Consider the following 19,977-nt stretch of genomic DNA (forward strand, 5'->3'; position numbering starts at 1 on the left):
GCTTGGATACAACGGACTCGCTGGGTAGAGCCATTTCCCTGACAGTGGCAGTTTGTTGCCACACCTGACTGAGAACATCCGGTTTTTCAGGGGATGTCCAGGCTAACCTCCTAGACATGCCCTTTGATGGCTCCTGTCTCTTTGGAGAATTTGCTTCTTACCTAAAAGATCATTTCCTTGAAAGTATTATATAGTATGTTACCGTTGGTAGTGGTTAATTGAAAAATGTATCTATCTTTTTGGCACACTATTTCCATAGCCAGTTTCTATGGCTGCTCCGCATTTTGGCATCGAAATTGGTCACAGAAGAAACTGATGTCAACGTGTCGGAGAAGCGCTTATATGGACTCCGTCGACATCACTTTCGGTGTACGACATCGTTATGGAGTCGCACAATGCCCTCAACCTATAGATAGAGGTTCTGCTGGACTATTTCCCGGATCTAGTCTGGCACCTGGAAAAATTCTAAAGTAAGGTATCTGCGGCTAGACTGGGTCTCTACCGGATAACGCATTACCGAAGGTAAACAAGTTGTCCTTTAGTTTTGACTTATGAAGACTGTTGTCAGCTTTGTAGTTTAGCTGTGGGTCTAATTACAACAATAGTGCAGATTTGCTAGTAAAGCCAATTAGAATTTTAGGAATCTAAAAAAGTTAAGAATTAACCGATATTTTTTGTATACTGAAAACATACTTTGCAAACAGCAAATAATCATATATTATCAACCAATCCATATAGAGATTATGTTAGAGGCAGCATGAACAAACAGATGGTAAAGTAATTCATTACCCTAACATTCATCAGAATATCTGCTAATCCCTATGTAACTTGTAAAGTTGCTTGCTTCAGCTGCTTCTCTCCATACTAGAAATATTGTGCAATTGTGGTATGAGCTCTGCGAAGATTGTTTTACAAGGCTTGCTACATTGACAATGTGTCAAATTAAGGAGGTTCTCATTAGTTATACCTTGATATTGGATCACTTTGGAAATGATTGTTGGGGGTGAAATGTATTTCTAAAATAATCCATACAGGGTCACATTTGTAAATGTGGATACAATATGCTTTCGATCTAGTTTCTGTTGTATACATTAAATCAAAATTCATTTGGCACGTTTTCCTTTTAATATCCAATGCATCGTTTTACGAAAATGTCTTTGTATATACCAATAAAATAAATTACATAGTTTTAATTACGTTCACTTTGAAATTAACTTGTAGGTAGCCAAACGGCAAACAAACTTGATAGGAAAAGAAAAGCCTTGCGTACATGTTTGATCTGGAGAAACTTTAACTTGGTACTCTTTTTTCTCGTTATACAGGATGCTGCAAGCAATGGGTCATGCAAAGGAGTATCAGCACAGTGCCTATTTGACCTGCTGCAATCCTTGGAGGGAGATACACCTGACATTCTGGATATCTTGGAACTTGTGAAAGTGGGAAGGCCCCTCAAATCATTGGGTACTAACATATATCTTTTATGTCTGTTTTAACCAAGCATGTTTCTAAGCACATTCCTCACCTTATGAATACCCGCAGGAACCAGACTGGTTCCACAGATTTTTTCCCAGCAATCTCCTTGCGCGCTAGTAGGTGGGTGTCGTGCTGCTGCATGTCAGGTCCCTCGAACCCCAGAAGTGACATCACTGTAATATAACCAACACCTCCATACGTTGATATCAGTTCCTTTCCTATGTGGATCCGGAGCTTTCTTCCTCCATCTCTGTCACCTGACAGACTTCATTTTTCAGAAAATGTTCAAAATATTCCAGTGTACAAGGGTCAGGTCTCCACGTAAAACGGCATGTTTTAAACGGTGCAGGGACTGCCACAAACAGATATCAGTGATGAACCCCACAAGGTCTGTCTCTATTGTTTGGGTTATCCACATGACTTGAAGCCTTGTGATGACTGTACTCAGAGGAATCCGAAGGCCACCTGGGACTGCAATGGCTAGCCCTACATCATCGAGCACCATTTGAAGGCTCGGAAGGCTGGTCAAAGTTGTGAACATGGATGCATTCAAGTTCGCAAGGCCGCTTCTGAAAGAGGTTGTCATCACACTTCAGGTTCTCAGGTAAGTCGAAGTAAAAGAACCACAAGAATGGCTCCGCTTTTTTCATGCCACTCTCCACAAGAGAAGTCACGCAGACTTCAGAATACTTCAAGGTCGCGGTCTCAGTCTCCTACCTCGGAACTGATCCTGGCCCCAGTCCCGATCCAGCCCATTTTTTCCAGGAACATTAGTGACACCGCAGCAGATCCAGGCCTTCAAGGAAGCCATGCTGTGACTCTTCGGCACCCCAGTGGACCTCTCTGGACCTCCTTTGGACCTCACATATCCAAGGAGACTTCCAGTCCATTGCCACTGGCAGATTCATCCCTCACACAACTATGCCTCTCTACTATGTTCCCGGACATTCTCCGACTCCAGAACTGATGCCCAAAACCTGACAAGAGCCTGGCAGGATTTTAAACTCCAGGGTGGTCAAAAGCAGCTGCCATTGCATAGTGGATCATGAATAGCAGTTAGGTGGCATGTGGCATTTTCCACTAATGGGAAAAACCATGGTTTGATCTATTTGCACCACAGAGAATGCACAATGTAGGAAACCCACCCCTCTATATAGTGCACCACCATGGGGTACTCTGTGCATAGAGGTTGAGGAGACCCTTACTGGTTTACAGAGGAAAAAATAGATAATACTATGTTTTTGTGGTAGTGTGGGCGAGCAGTTAGACTTATCAGTCGGTAGTGCTAAGCATGTGTTGTACTCACAGAGGCAATAAATGATACACACACTAAAAGAAGGAAGTTGAGACCGAATTAGAAAAATAGTACTTCTTTTTATATAAATATTTAGACCAAGGTAAATACTTTTTGCAATATAGAAAATCACAGTAAATGCAAGATTCACAGTTATGCACAATTACGCACAATAGATTCCCTATAGAAGGAAAAAGGCAATCGGAAAATCAATGCAATACAGTTACTTTTGTGATTCACCTTTTGGGAATCAGAAGGTTCGAGTGCCAAGGTGCAGAGTTACAAGGCCAAGTTCTCTGAAGCATCCTGGATTTCACCAGGAGCAAGGGGACTTTATAGTTGCCGCACTACGAAGACAAGGGTCCACCTGCAAAAGTCAAGCAATAAGGGACTTGTGTGCAAGTCCAAGGGCTCGCAAGAAAGAGTACAAGTTGCAAGAGCTCTGCGGCCGCGGGAGCACAGCTGGTTCGAAGATACCCCAGGCGGGCGGGCCGGGTGTAGGGAAGATGTGCAGCTGGGCAAGGGAGCTCAAAGATACACCCCATGGTCAGGGGATGGCACCGTGGAGCAACGATTCTGGAACTGCTGGGCCACTACTGAGGTGGATCTCTGGAGTTTTGATGTCACTTGTGGAGTGCTGGCTCACTGAAAAGTTGGAATCTAGTTGGACTCGGTTTCATAGGTTTTTGCAGCTATGGGCCTGGAACCCAGGGTATTCGTGCCTTTCAGCTCTGGTGGGTCCTGTGGCCTCAAGGCTTGGTGCAGAGGCCTGGATGAACTTCCAGTGCAAATGTACCTTTGGCTGGCACTCGGAGACGTCAGTCTGGCTGGGTTGCTGGACGGCGCTGGACCGGAATTCACTGTTTTTGGTGCCTGAGGCTGCAGGTAGTTAGCTCCTCTATCTCTAGGGGAATTTAGTGGCAATTAGCGAAGTGCTGATGATCCTCTGGGGTTTGTGGAGGCCACACACCAATGAGACAAGCTGGAGGATGGCGATTGTCGAGCTCTGTGGCGGCAGGACCACGAGGTCTGCAGTTCTCGGCCCAACAGCGTTTCTTCATTCGTCTTCTTTTTGTGTCTGTGGATTCTCTAGTTCATGGTCTGAGGTTGCCATCTAAATACAAAATTTAGTGCAGTTTACAGGTAATGGCCAATAGGAGCCTTACATGGGGTGTCTTAACCCTCTATCATGCCCACCTCCTGCGGGAAATGGACATAACCGTAGCCCTGATTGGAGAAGTCCCACCATCTTCAAGATGGTGGGCACTGAAAAATGTGCTTCACCTCGCCTCCAGCACCTGAGGGGTGGGGGTTGGCAGAGGTGGCACACCTCCTACTTTTCCTTTTCATGTCGGTCTTCCTGCTAAAAGGATTGAGGACAAGAGGGTGGGGGCCTGCTCGGCCCCCCCTCCTGTCTTTACAAGAGAGGCTTTGGTCGCGTTTGAAAGGTGGGAAGGCCTTTGCCACAGATATCTCTTCCTGACTGGGGGGGAGGGGTGTGAACACCTCCACCCGGGACAGGCATTGTTCTCGACCTCTGAGCACACAGGCGCTCACTCCATGTGGTCAGAACTCTGTCTGGTGGTGACAGGCTGGCTTAGTCCAGTCAGTGACTGCATAAAGGATTGGTAGCTTTCAGGAGACCCCTCTAAGGGGTCCTCTATGTGCAGTTGTTAATAAATCCAGCACTGAAATCAGTGCAGGATTATTCAGACAATATCTTTGATACCAAACATCCCATAACACAGTGAGCCATCATGGAGCTAGGGAACTCATAATGACGAGTCTCCAGCCTATGTACTCCCTATGGCTTCCCTGTTCACTTACAGTATCCAATGATTGACATGGATATTGAAGGGGCATATCTAATCATGCAGATATGTCCTCACAGGAGCTATAGTGCACACTGCCGTAGGACTTTAAGGCCTGCTATAGGGGTCTCTTACCTATATCCCATGCAGTGTCTGTGGACATGGCACACAGGGAAGTGAGCCATGTCGACCCTTTGGTTTTGTCTGTACCAAGGCACGCAGTCTGCAATGGCAGTACGCATGGCCTTGGTGAGGGGACCGTAAGTTGGTAAAATTCGAACTGCTATACTTGGGGTCCCTCTTCAGTGTCATTGCCCTAGGTACCAGGGGTACCATTTACTAGGGACTTCCAAGGGCCACTGAAGTTGTACACAAAAGGTACAGTTTAGCAAAAGAGCTCTGGCACAGGGTACCTGGTTAGCAGGGACCTTGTCCACTTCCACTCGAAGTTACATAATTTTCCAGGCAAAAAGTGTGGGCTAACCATGTCCAAAAGAGGCACTTTCCTACATGCAGTGTCAAAGCGTTTGCATCCTGGATTTCTGAAGGCTGTCATCTTTAGGAGACTTCTCCAGCCTTCACTAGGGCTAGGAACTTCTGTATTCATTTCTGCCTCTCCTTCTGCTGCCTAGAGTGCTGAAAAAGATCAGGAGAGACCGGGCCCAAGTCATCCTTAGGGCTTCAGACCGGGCAAGGAGCGCGTGGTACCCAAAACTTTTGCTGTGAGCAGAGGACCCTCCTGCCGCGTCAGCAAGGACAAATCCTCCACCCAAGCCTGCACAACCAACACCTCCATGCTTGGAGATTGAGCAGTGCCAATTTGATGGCTTTCAGTGTTCCTCCTGAAGTAGTTGGTGTCATATTGGCAGCAAGACCTCCATCAATCTCATCAATTAATTTAGCATGCTGGATAAGTTTGTTGTCTGGTGCTCTTCCCAAAACATACAATGCCTGAAAGCACAGTTATCAAATACTTTCCTGTTTGGTTTGTAATTGGTCCAGCAAGGTCTTGCTTTGACAACAGTTAAAGGTTACCTTTCAGCCTTCTCCCTTCAAACCCATGCACATTCAGTGGCATAGCTAGGGGGGGCGGTCCACCCCAGGCGTCACTATTTTTGGGGGGGGGGGGACTTTTGTAGTTTATTTGGGAACCGGGACGCTCACTGACACTACTGTCAGTCTTGCTACGCCTCTGATTCTCTCTCTTTCTGTCTTGCTCCTCACTTACTAAAAACCGTGACTTGAAGAAACGGTTCACAACCTCGCTTTCCTTCTTTCATTTAGTTGCTTCCCTGTGAAATGGATCCAAACAACAAAAACACTCTTGCGGGAAATGCCCTTTTTCTGACATTTTTCTATTCCAAAGTGCAGCCTCGGGATGGAGAGAAATAAAAGGTTTTAAATATGCATTGTAATGGCATGCGTTGTAAAAACCGCGTTGTAAAGGTATGCGTGGTAAAAGCATGCGTTGTAATGTCATACATCCGAAATAAATACATAACTAAAAAAAGTAAGACAGAGTGGTTGAAAAGTGGCCAGATTTTAGTTTCATTTACATCCAAACACATCAGCCTCACTTTACAGACTTTGCAGTGAAGCGCTACTTTTGTTTTCTCGTCTTTCTTTGAACAGCATTGTTGTCCCCAGGTGGGGAAGTGCACCATTCCTGGATGTATTGCAATACCTGTTTGATGGGTGGCTTGGAAAACAAAATGTGTACCATGGCTCTGTGTTTATGGAGGTGGTCTTTTTAAACCATACTACTTACGTTTTGTAAGGCTATAAGCAATGGACATTGAAACGGTTCCTTTCACGGCCCTGTAGTCATGTCCTTAACTTTTCAGGTAAAACCACTCGCTGATTTCTGAATAGTGAGTGAGAGATCGTTAAGGTAACCATGTTGTTTCTGCTTACATTTCACATGCTTTACTTAATCTTGCATTCCCTAGGAGTGTTTGCTTTGACTTTTTTTTTTTAGGCAGCAAATTACTCTTATCAAGTGCATAATTTGAATTGAGCCACATCCAAGTGTTTATAATGGGTACAATTAGGTTTATTTATTTATTTATGCATTTTTATATAGCGCTGACTTTACCCGAAGGTGACAGAGCGCTTCACAAAAGGAACAGAAATGAAACATAATGAGAAACATTACAAAAGAACAGATTACAAAAGCATACATTACGTTACATAAGGTAATAGTGACATTTGTGAGCAAACAAAATACATGAGGTTGTAGCTGAAGGCAATGCGAGTTTCTGTCAGTGGGGCAGTATGGTGTTCAGTGGGGGAGAGGATGGCGAACTATGGCCAGAACTGTCGAATTTGGAACTGGGGAACTGGGTTCAGCCTTCGTCACCATTCCCCCAGACCACTCTCCTGAGGGAGCACATTCCCATGCTAGACCTTAGAAGGCCCCACTAACCTTAGAAGGCGTGATGTCTTAGCACAAGCAGGTTTACCCTAGTGGTGTCAATTGTGGGTTAACGGTGAAGGCCTGTCCACCACAATCCATACTAAAGTTCATCTCCAGTCTTGCGGGCAGGCCTACGAAGCAGCACACCCTAGAGCAACAGTGATCCTGTCACCGTGACTCTCTGTCACTGAGGTCACATGAACCTTGAGCAGGTTAGGGCAGTGCGAACGGTGTGACCGCACTGGGTACCTATTTCCGATGGGTGCGTAGTGTTTGCAAGTATATTATGGTTACTTGCTGCCTCCTTCCTGGCCTCCAGCTATTTTTAGCAACAATTAAAATGTCATGATAACTTCAGTGATTAATGTTCTTCCTGGAGAGAGAGATCGGAGTTGTGTCTAGTGGAAGGGTTGACTCCTGGAAAAGTAGCACAGAGGGTTAATGTGCCTGCTGCAAAGAACGTGTACCATGCAGATCACAAAGTGCACATAATGTTAACTAGGTTAGTAGGTTACTGCTTTTGTCAGCGAGATCTTTTTGTTACTTGCAGTTTATAAGTTAAAATCAACATAGAACAGTGAGCTCTTAAACTATACTGCCTACTAGTATGGTTTTCATATGGCTTCAAATAATACAGAAAATCTTACAGCGAGTAAGAATAACCTGGAGTACTCTTTGAGCAAGTTGATGCTGTATGTTGTTAAACACAATTAATCCAAAATGAATCCAAAATGAATTGTAGATTTTACTCCATAAAGTTCATGATTGTTTCAATAGTTTATTTGTTAATCATCATATTCTATTCATATGACTGGATGATCACAACGTATGTTCCATAATTAGTTCTCCGTAAACAGTGTGTTAATGGTCCACATTATTTAGAATCCCAAATGCATTTCGCACAAAAGTGCGCTTCCTCAGGGGGTCTGTAAGTAAATAGAAATGACACAAATGGGTACACTAGCAAGTATCCAGGAGCAAGGCAATACATGTGTGCACGAACCTATTCAGAAGGTGAATGAGGGTTGGAGTCTAAAAAGTAAATACAACAAGGTCGCCCACGTGCACATATAGATTAAAAGGTGAAATAAGGAAAGCCGAAGGGAATAGGCATCTATCGGGAGGTTCGGATTAACGCTGAATAGAGTGAACGTAAACCGGAAGTCATCAATGAAAAAAACGCGAAATACGAGAGAAAACCCAAGTGTTTTAAAAAAATGGTGAACAAAATAGAAAAAGTACCAATAACGTCCCAAAGTTATGCCAAAGAGGCGTAGAATATCCGAAGCGATAGAAGCGGCTGTGTCTTACCGTTGTGATGAGAAAAAAGGAAAGTCAGCGTCTGGTGACCGAGTGTAGGCGAGAACCAGGCTCCGTGACCAGCAGGAACCCGGAAGACGCCACGCATGCGCATACGTGTGTTAAAGTATGCTTTCTTAGAGTAAACATGAAAAAAAGACGTACTGAGCACCCGTGATTTTGAACAAAGAATCGTGAAGTCAGAGACACAGATCTCATACATCGACAAAAGGTGAAAGTGAAAAATAGACAGTGTATAAAAGAGAGAATGAAAATAAGGAGATAATGAAGTAATATCCCGCAATGCAAGATGCATAATGTAAAAAGGTGACAAGGACGGGGTAAACTAAAAACAGCATAGAGGAAAAAAAATAATAAATAAACAGTAGGCTATATTTTCTAAGCCCTCAGGTTAAACAAATATGTAATACAGGATGATCATAAATCACAACAAGATCACAGCTAAATCGAGAGATATCTATGTACAATGAAACTGGTCTCAAATGTCACAAAAATCGTAATTGAATCATAAATGGCAACTAAATTCAAGACGTTCATTGAGTCCTTTAGGCTGAACCGCCTGTAATCGATATATCCAGTACAACTCCCGCTGTAGTAAATGTTTATTATTGTCCATGTGTGGTTGTTTATCAACTGTTTCCAAAATCAGGAATCGTATCTGGCTGGGGTTGTGCGAATGTTGGATATAGTGTGCAGCAATATTGGATTTTAGTTTTTTTGTGCGGATATTACTCCGATGTTCGTTTAGCCTGATTTTGATTTTGCGTTCGGTTTTACCCACATATGGGAGACCACATGGGCATTTTATCATGTATACCACATTGTTGGTATGCGCCAACTATTATTCACAGCTAAACGAGAGATTAATCAACGGCTTCATGCTTCGACACTCATCAGATACCACCGTGTTCAACGCATTCCCAGAGGTTTGCGAATCCCTCTTAAGTCAACATTGTGCAAAAACAACCCCCGTTTCACGGAGAAATGGTATGGTATACTTAACAAATGTTCACTTGACCTTATTCTTCTGATTGTTGAAGAACTTTCTAAGCTTTTAGAGGAACTCGAAAATGAGGTTAAACAACTTAAACATGAACTAAGTCAGAAAATTACCCCAGAGGAGTTTACTACTACCCTAGAGGATATCAACAGCAAATTAGATACATATATTAAAGAAATTAACGAAAGAAAACTGAGAAAGTTCAAACGTGATACGGTTGACTACAAGTTAGGGGAGGTGTACAATTGGGCCGAGATATATGCGGCCAGAAGACAAAACCGTAATCAACCCAATAGATCTACAGACGTTGAGACATCATCTTCAGAGGATTCCACACGTAGGATGCCTCCACGAGGCAGACCACGACAACAACCTTCAACTGAGAATACAAGACCTGAACAACCAACCACTTCCAAAACTACCACAGAATCAACTACTACTGCTACTGCGGATTCTTTTTTAGATGTTGGTCCCGAACCAATCGACGATCGAGGAGGTCCAAACACCAGAGACAACTTACTCCCACCAGCGAAATCGACCAGAAGTCACAGAATTTAGTAGTTAACATCTCGCAAAGTCCTCTAAATCAAGCACAAGAACAAGTTTTACAAAAAGGCATGAACTTCGTTCTCACATATCAAACCAATGAATTGGATATCTCCATTTCATTCTATAAGTTTATGAGAACACTCCGATTAAGACATTTTTTTGATAACATTTGTGTACCTTCCAACACTCAAGACAAAGATACTCTTATGGGTTTACGTCCTCCCAGTAACTTTATGGCTCCCACCAGTCATAACGTTCTGGATGTATTTGAAAAAGCGGTGCAACAGGATTTGCACTCTTTGTTTGACAATCAAAAAAACAACCGAAGTAACCTTATGATTCAAGAGAGACAAGCTATTAAACAACTCGCTAACAATCAGACATTGACCATATGTAAAGCCGACAAGGGCGGTGCCATTGTTGTTCTGGATTCCACCTATTACCAACAAGGTCTGTATGAACATCTTCACAATCCAGACTTATACATGCTGTTGAGTTCAGACCCCACGTTTGCTTTCAAAGAGACACTTACAAAGATCATCAACAAAGCTGTATCTTCCAACACCATCACTGACAGAGACAAAAGATATCTTATCAAAGATTACCCTCAGGTACCATATATCTACTTAGTACCCAAAATCCATAAGAACTTAAGACAACCACCATTCAGACCAATTGTAAGCACCACCAATTCTATACACGCTCCCACGGGAACGTACATCGATAAACATTTACAAGCCAGCGTCAAAGGCATGACTACATTTATCCAAGACACTACGGATTTTTTAAACAAATTGCAACAAATTGTGATTCCTAATGACCAACCTATTTTCTTATGTACGATTGATGTTAACGCCTTGTACACCTCAATCCCGCACAACCTGGGATTAGAAGCATTGGAAACTGCTCTAGTACAAACCGACAAGCCACTGGATCTCCAGGTGTTTATAATGGAATTGATGCAATTCATCTTACACCACAGCTACTTTAAAACTCCTGACAATCAATACTACCTGCAACTGTCTGGAGTAGCAATGGGCAACTGTGCTGCTCCAGCATATGCGAATCTTTTTATGTATGCATTTGAACAACAATACATACTTCACAATGTACTTTGGCAACCTCACATGTGTGCATACTATAGATACATCGACGACATCTTCCTTGTTTGGCAAGGCACGGAGACCCAATTTCTCGTTGCAATCAATCACCTCAACACTGTTAACGAACGGATTCAATCTACTCACACCCTAAACAAGACTGAAATTCCTTTCCTGGATGTACTTGTTAAATTGTGTGATAATCAATTCACAACTTCCATTTACACCAAAGTTACAGATCGCAACAACTATTTACATCACAAAAGTTTCCATCAACCCAGTCTCAAACAGCATCTACCGTACTCTCAGCTATTGAGAGCCAAACGTATTGCTTCCACAGAGGATTTATACAGAACCAACAGCTCAAAAATTGTTAAAAGATTTCACCAACGTGGATACCCCAAAAACATCACAACCATCGCTGAAAATAGAGTCAATCTCAAGAACCGAACTGAACTACTTAAACCTAAATTGAAAGTCCAACAACAAGATACTCGACCTGTATTTGTATCTAAATACTCTACCCAATCACGACAAATCAAAGAGGTTATTCGCAAGCACTGGCCACTACTACAATCAGAAACTGACTACAACCAAAGTTTTCGAAAGCCCCCCATATTTGCGTACAAACGTACTAAGACTATACAACAGTTGATCAAGCAACCTACTATCACCAGTCATACCATTTTAAAGGAACCATTCCATGCCACAATTGCAGCCATTGCAACAGTATAATTCTTGGATCTACTATGACTCACCCTACTCAAGGTACTACCATCAACCTTCTTGTCAATGTAACATGCGATACCAACAATGTGGTATACATGATAAAATGCCCATGTGGTCTCCCATATGTGGGTAAAACCGAACGCAAAATCAAAATCAGGCTAAACGAACATCGGAGTAATATCCGCATAAAAAACCTAAAATCCAATATTGCTGCACACTATATCCAACATTCGCACAACCCCAGCCAGATACGATTCCTGATTTTGGAAACAGTTGATAAACAACCACACATGGACAATAATAAACATTTACTACAGCGGGAGTTGTACTGGATATATCGATTACAGGCGGTTCAGCCTAAAGGACTCAATGAACGTCTTGAATTTAGTTGCCATTTATGATTCAATTACGATTTTTGTGACATTTGAGACCAGTTTCATTGTACATAGATATCTCTCGATTTAGCTGTGATCTTGTTGTGATTTATGATCATCCTGTATTACATATTTGTTTAACCTGAGGGCTTAGAAAATATAGCCTACTGTTTATTTATTATTTTTTTTCCTCTATGCTGTTTTTAGTTTACCCCGTCCTTGTCACCTTTTTACATTATGCATCTTGCATTGCGGGATATTACTTCATTATCTCCTTATTTTCATTCTCTCTTTTATACACTGTCTATTTTTCACTTTCACCTTTTGTCGATGTATGAGATCTGTGTCTCTGACTTCACGATTCTTTGTTCAAAATCACGGGTGCTCAGTACGTCTTTTTTTCATGTTTACTCTAAGAAAGCATACTTTAACACACGTATGCGCATGCGTGGCGTCTTCCGGGTTCCTGCTGGTCACGGAGCCTGGTTCTCGCCTACACTCGGTCACCAGACGCTGACTTTCCTTTTTTCTCATCACATCGGTAAGACACAGCCGCTTCTATCGCTTCGGATATTCTACGCCTCTTTGGCATAACTTTGGGACGTTATTGGTACTTTTTCTATTTTGTTCACCATTTTTTTAAAACACTTGGGTTTTCTCTCGTATTTCGCGTTTTTTTCATTGATGACTTCCGGTTTACGTTCACTCTATTCAGCGTTAATCCGAACCTCCCGATAGATGCCTATTCCCTTCGGCTTTCCTTATTTCACCTTTTAATCTATATGTGCACGTGGGCGACCTTGTTGTATTTACTTTTTAGACTCCAACCCTCATTCACCTTCTGAATAGGTTCGTGCACACATGTATTGCCTTGCTCCTGGATACTTGCTAGTGTACCCATTTGTGTCATTTCTATTTACTTACAGACCCCCTGAGGAAGCGCACTTTTGTGCGAAATGCATTGGGGATTCTAAATAATGTGGACCATTAACACACTGTTTACGGAGAACTAATTATGGAACATACGTTGTGATCATCCAGTCATATGAATAGAATATGATGATTAACAAATAAACTATTGAAACAATCATGAACTTTATGGAGTAAAATCTACAATTCATTTTGGATTCATTTTGGATTAATTGTGTTTAACAACATACAGCATCAACTTGCTCAAAGAGTACTCCAGGTTATTCTTACTCGCTGTAAGATTTTCTGTATTATTTGTTCATAGCACCTCGGGATCCAGGAGGTGAACACCTGAAGTACCTATAAGACTTGACAATTGGTTTAACCTTCAGTACTTTATATACATTCGGAGTGCAGCGGTATTCACTTACTTTTTCATATGGCTTCTACATCTTGTAGTCCTTTATCTTATGTAACATTTCCTATACAGTGATTTACACATGTATAAATGATTGTCTCTGTGTAGTGTGTGTGATGTAAAGTGCTCTGACACCGTACTCTGCTATGAGTTGGGCTGTAAATCAAATTAAATGCATCCGAGAAAGAATGTGGCTATGGAGACTTGAGCATGGTTACTGGGCGGGCCTCGGGAGAGCCTGTGGGACGCGTGTGCTGATCACAGTCAGGCAGACTGACGGATATGTTTTGAGGTTTTGGGAAGAATCACACCGGAATGGTTGGGCAAGTGGCCCGAGGGTGCTGTGCGCGGCCCTCTGCGGCTGCAAGTTCAGATGGTTGGCACTTGCTTACACTGGTTGGTGGACCGGTGTGGAGCTGGCATTCCGGTGATACATGTGAGAAATATTTATGCCCGAGGTTCGACAGTGGGGTGAGATTCCAAAGTCAAGTCGAGCCTTGGCCTCGCACGGCATGGGGCTGCAGATGCCATGGGCGGCAGTCTATGGGATGGCCCCGGGCGCCACGGGCTCTAGCTACGCCTCTGTGCACATTTGCTTTCTTTGACTTCTTACCATCAAGAATGCATTTTTCATCACCATAACATAGGCAAGGCATTGTCTGTGGTTCCACCATGTAGGAAGCTGGCTTAGTATACGGTGCTCACTTATTTAAATGAGGCACTTTGCGCTAATCCAGGCAACCCTTACGGTGATTTTAGTGGTCTTTGATAAACTTTTGAAAGCTCTCAAAGTACTAGCTGCGGCGAGCTGCCTTCAGACTTATATTGAAGGAGTGTTAAGCAGCTTGTTTTACCAGGTTAATAATGTAGTGTAGGTTAAATGAAAGATAACCACACAGTGTATATATAAAAATACTTCTATTTATTACAGAACACTCACTAACACATAGGTATATTTCCTACCCGGAGATTTCAACACAATACACAAGAAAACTTCAAATGCAATCAGGTAAGTGGCACAAAATATAGTAGTCTCCGGGGGGAGACCAAACAATTTACTAAGGCAATGGAATGCAAACTGCAAGTGAGAATGAGACTTGGACCAGAAGACTCATAGGGCTGGGGACACATGGAACCACTCAAGGTAAGTACCCAGGAACCCAGCGGAGGCTGTTTGCAGAGTGGGAAAACAGCAGCAGGACCAGTGAAGTCTTGGTTGCAGTTTTGCAGAAGAAGGACCCTTCCCAGAGAACCCCAAAGAATTTCCTCGGAGGACGGAAGGTTGGGGAGCCACCCCACTTGTGGGTCCTGCAGGAACCAGGTTCCCTACACCTGGGAAGCCAGGTGCATAGGGGTGAAGAGATATCAGAAATCTCTGTCGACAACAAAGTTAGACTTAGAAGAAAATACCTCTGGAGAAGACAGTGATGATGTCTGGTGGAATCCAAGGGTGGATTCTGGAAGTGGACAACCTGCAAGCAAAAGGGACAGAGTATGTGCCACACAGAAGTGTCCAGGAGGCCCGAAGACATAATGCCCACCGATGTTGGAGGGTTCAGGAGAGTCGTCGCTGGTGAACTTGGCGCTGTAGCTATGAGGACCAGGCAATGCTGAGGAAGACCAGAAGCCATGCATGAGCTGTCCTACATCGATAGCAGTGACTAGGTAGTTGCTGTTCTTTGTAGCCGCAACTGACATGGATAATGAGAAAGGAGCAAGGTTGGGACTCAGAGCAGGCCCCAAGCAAGCAGGGTAAACCACTGAAGCAGTAGAAGACCATCAGGAGGATCCAAAGACCATAGGCACAGGAGTCGCAAAAGGACTTTGAGCAGCTCACCAAAGAAGATAGCCCAGGTGCAGAAGATGGGGTGAGGATCCTGATCATGAAGGGAAAAGATGCTGGAGGCTGAAGCTTCTTGTAGCCCGAAGATCTCTGGAGTGCAGCGCCAACACGCCTTAGCAACTGCAAGTCAACGCAATTCACAGGGATTTGGACCTACGTTTCTGACTAGGGATAGTGACCTCAAAGTTGCTGAGAGGACAGGTTAGGCCTCGAGGGAGTTACAGAACCATCACCAGTGTTGCTGAGCCTCAGACGTCCGTAGGACGACAGGAGCAGCAGACTGTCAGCTTTGTTGTGGTGCATGCTGATGCAGGGGAGTGACTCCTTTAAGGGAGATTTCTTCAGGTGTCCTTTATGCCCAAGAATTTGGCAGAAGCACAGACACGGAAGACAAGGTTCCCCAGTTACATGGGATAATACTTCCAACACTGGAATCGATGTTGGAATAGTTGGTGAGGTCATCAAGGTCAGGTATAGGTTTCCGTAGGTGATATTACCAGGCACAGTGGGAAACAGTGCAGAAGTTCTCAGAAAAGCTACCAAACTAAAGAAGACAAGATTGCTGCAGGAAGGAAGTGCCCCACAGTCTCCAACTTCCTGTTCCTGTCCAGCAGGCTCCTCCCAGTGCTTTCTTCATGTGCTGGTCACTTTGATTTGGATCTTGACCTGGAAGGATTACTTTTTGTGGATGCTGCTGGATATTTGGATTTTTGCAAAACTGAAAGCACTCAGCAGGTGCAAAAGTTCAATCTTATCATTAGTAACCATTCCCTGTAGTGCCTGGAAGGATTACTTTTTGTGGATGCTGCTGGATATTTGGATTTTTGCAAAACTGAAAGCACTCAGCAGGTGCAAAAGTTCAATCTTATCATTAGTAACCATTCCCTGTAGTGCTTCCTGAGGGGCCCCTTCAGAGTTCAGTTGCCTACTTGCAACTATTCTATGACCCTGCTCTGACCCTCACAGCAGGCTCAGAGAATAGCTACAAGTATACAACAAAGGTCCTGTTAAAAAAATTACACTGCAACAGAAAGCAATTACAGATAAGGAAGCAGGTGCCAGCCTGGAAGTTCAAATTCAGTGACACATTAATCAGCCCCTAATTTATTCATGTCAGTTGAGGCAGGGCAAGTGTGCTTTTCCCCCATAATCTACAGTGATGAACTAGAGGGTGGCATGGGTGAGCCAGAGGGTGGCATGGGTGAGCCAGAGGGTGGCAGTGGTGAAACAGAGGGTGGCAGTGGTGAAACAGAGGGTGCTGTGATGAACCAGACGTAGAAACAACATGTTCGCGACCGTTGCTACCCGACAAGAAAGTTCGCGTTTGCGAACTGGTAAAAAACCCTTGCGAAATGGCAGAAACACTTGCGAACACAAAAAAAAAGGAATCCGCAAAATTCGCGAGAGTTCGCGGATGTTGCGGATTGCGAATCCGTAAATACGCAATTTCGCGGATTGCCAATTCGCAAAATCCACCCATGCTTACTGTATATACTATACCACAGGAAGGTATAGTGTGCACAGACTTTAGTGGATCCCCAGAGCCTTGCAGAGGCTTGCGTAGATAACACTAAAGTCTGTATTTGTGGTAGTTTGGTCGAGCAGTTAGGCTTTTCTGAGGGCTGTGTTAAACATTTATTGTACACACTCAGGCAACAAATGATTGCACACACTCAAAGACTGAATCACGGCCAATTGTTTCATATCAAACTAAATTAATTTGCTATTTTATTTTATAACCAAGTGGAACTCAGTTGCAGGTAAGTAACAGTTTTTAAAAGTTGAACTGCTTTTCAAATGCAGTAGAAATTGTTTTGCAAGGCATTAATCAATGCTTTACAGTGATAGAAATACTTTGGTTATGTTAATCAGAACAGTAGGACTTTGCAATAGAAATAGAGAGACTTTAGAATGCGATAGGATGAGATGCAAAGTAATCCTATTGTAGGAAAACAGTTTATGCTGCATTAATAGGTAAGTACACAACTGACTCTTCCAGTCTTCGGAGGTTTAGACCAACACTGGGCAAGATTCAGTTTAAGGTAGAGACTGCACCACCATGGGCACTGGGGTGGCCAGGTGCAGAGGTCACTGAGCCCAATGTTAGTTACTGGAAACAGGGGACATCTGAAGAGGTGCAGGATTCAGTATCTATGCCACCGCGGTCGATACCAGCAATGATATGTACTCGTGCAGTCTGCAGAGAGCAGTGAAGATGGATAGGATTCAGCAGACCGCCAACTTCATTACCGCCGCGGCTGTCTTCAGCAAGTTGTTGTAGATCAAATGGAGGCAGCGCTAACCCAGCAGTCGCGTTTGCGGTCTTGGAGATGAAGATGCACAGGGGATGGAGAAGTTCTGCCATCATTGGACTGTCACAGAGAGGCAGCAGTCGCACTGGCGGTGAAGGAGGGGGCCGGCAGGGACACTTGCAGGCTCTTGAGAATGGAGCTGTGAACAGCTTGGGTCATTGGTCCGAGAGGATCTCTCTAGCATGTGGAAGCCATTCATCTGCTGTGCTTTCTTCTGTCAGGGCAGAGTCACGTTGCCAGAAGTGCCAGTCCTATACAACTGCAGTCTTGTGGTTCTTTGGCAGCAGTGAGTCATGTCGACACAAGTGCCAGTCCTCAACTGCTGCTGTTCCTGTACCTGTGGACGCCGGGGACAAGGGCCTCTAGCCCAAAGGAGGTTCTTGGTGATTTGGGTGAAGGCTGAAAGGTCTCCGCGGTTTCTTGGAGACCTTGCAGGGTTTCCGGAAGGACAGCAGGTCCAGTTGTCAAACCTGTTACAGGTGGCGGGTTCTTGCCGAGTTCTGTCTGCAATGGTTCAGTTCCTGGTCCGTCAGCTGTCCTCTTCCATTTTCTTCTTTGGTCCATAGAATCTGATGATCAAGGTTCAGGGGTGCCCCTAAATACTGAATTAAGGGGGGCAAATGGTAGCCAATGAGCCACCTGCCGTTGAGGTGACTACACCCTTAAAATGTCTCCTCCTTTGGGGAGAGGGCATCCCCTAACCTAATTGTGTTGAATTCTTCCATACAATATGGATGGTTTTCTACGGAGGGAGTCACCTTGGTCCAGGTCTCTTTAGGTCTTGGCAGTGAGAGGGCACACCTCTCCTGATTACTAATTTCCCCCCTACTTTGTCACTATAAGTGGGGTTTGGTAAAGGGGGCGAGCATCTCCACTAGCTGTAGAGGCCCTGGCTAGCATATCAAAGGGCAGGAAGCCCTTGAAGCTCACCGCCCTGAATGCTGTTCCTGCGTCATGGTAGGTGTGAAGCATGAGAGTACAAGGACTCCTACCTCAGGGGGTCAGAAACATCTCTGTGTGTGGCAGACTACTGCAGACTATTCACCTGGACACAAGGGAGTTGGCCGGTTTTCAGGTGGCATCTCTAAGATGCCCTCTGAGTGCATTTTGTAATAAAACCAACACTGACATCAGTGTGGGTTTATTATGCTGAGGAGTTTGATATCAAACTCCTTAGTATTCATTAAAACCATCCTGGAGCTCTGGAGTTCCTAATGACAGACTCCCAGCCCCTATACTCAATATGGCTCCACTGCACTTACAATGTCTATGAATGGCACAGAAGGTGTAGGGGCATATTGCTCATCCAGCTGTTCCCTCACCTGTGGCATAGTGCACCCAGCCTTATGGCTGTAAGGCCTGCTAGAGGAGTGATTTACCTGTGCCACAGGCAGTGGTTGGTAGGCATGGTGTATAGAGATGTGTGCAACGCTTTTGTCTGCACCAAAACACACAGTGTGTACTGGTAGTGTGTATGTGTTTGGGGAGGGGTCTCTGAGGGTGGCCCAATAGAGGCTGCTGCCCTTAGAGACCCTCTCTTGTCACAAGGCCCTTGTTACCACTGGCACCTATTACAAGGGACTCACATGTGAGCTAGAGGTGTGCCAGTTGTGGAAACAAAGGTATAGTTTTGGGAAAGAACACAGGCACTGGGAACCTGATTGGCATCAGATATCAGGCAAAAAGTGGGAGGTAACCATGCGAAAAGGGGCACTTTTATACACAGCTCAGCTTCTGAATAGGACTACCAAAGTTAAAACTTCAAGGTATCAAACAACTCATTGCATTCTGTTTACTTGTTTCCCAAGTTGAAATTAATGTAGCTTGTTGCCGCCTGCATTTTTTTTGAAAGTTGCCACTCTGTTGCCCAGTTTTTCAATGTCCATTTGCTGAGGCGGACCACAAGACTGCCGTTTGCCCTCCAAGGAAGACGTGTGAATTGCTCCCAGGAAAGGTAACAATAGAGGCCTGCCACAAGAGGAGATGCTAACTAGCAGGAAGCCACAGGGGTGTTGGCCCAAAAGGCGAGCTTCAAAGGGGAAGCCGCCTTTGAAGGGCAAGTGGTGCCCACACATGGGAGAGGCTGCTCTATTGTTTAGGTAATCCGATACAGACTTATAGCTGTAGATTCCCTACCATAGAATTATCCCCAGTCGTCAGACTGGATTTGGAAACTTTTAGAGCACTACCCCTGCATGCTGGTAGGTGAACGTCATTAGGCTCTGTTTGGCATCGCCCGCACCAGAAGTGACGTGTGTGGTATCTATATAGCCCCCACCTTACCATGATGAGGTCAGTTCTTTCCTTTCCACACCGGATAGGGTTGATCCAGTTTAAAGTACCCCTCAGTCACTTTTTGACTGGCTTATCTGATAGAGCCTTCTAGCTGCAGATTCCGTACCTTTGAATTTCCCAGGCATCAGGCTGGA

At 44.2% G+C, this 19,977-nt stretch overlaps 1 protein-coding gene across 1 annotated transcript in view; it reads left to right on the plus strand.

Moving 5' to 3' along the window:
• Positions 1–19,977, plus strand: part of UNC80 (unc-80 subunit of NALCN channel complex) — a 2,761,828-nt gene that overhangs the window by 1,780,671 nt on the left and 961,180 nt on the right. The window contains exon 45 of the mRNA XM_078680564.1: positions 1,323–1,461. Within this exon, the coding sequence (XP_078536690.1) occupies positions 1,323–1,461 (139 nt within the window). The remainder of the gene's footprint in view (positions 1–1,322; positions 1,462–19,977) is intronic.

The sequence above is a fragment of the Lissotriton helveticus genome, chromosome 3_1 (genome assembly GCF_964261635.1).
Source record: "Lissotriton helveticus chromosome 3_1, aLisHel1.1, whole genome shotgun sequence".
NCBI lineage: Eukaryota > Metazoa > Chordata > Amphibia > Caudata > Salamandridae > Lissotriton > Lissotriton helveticus.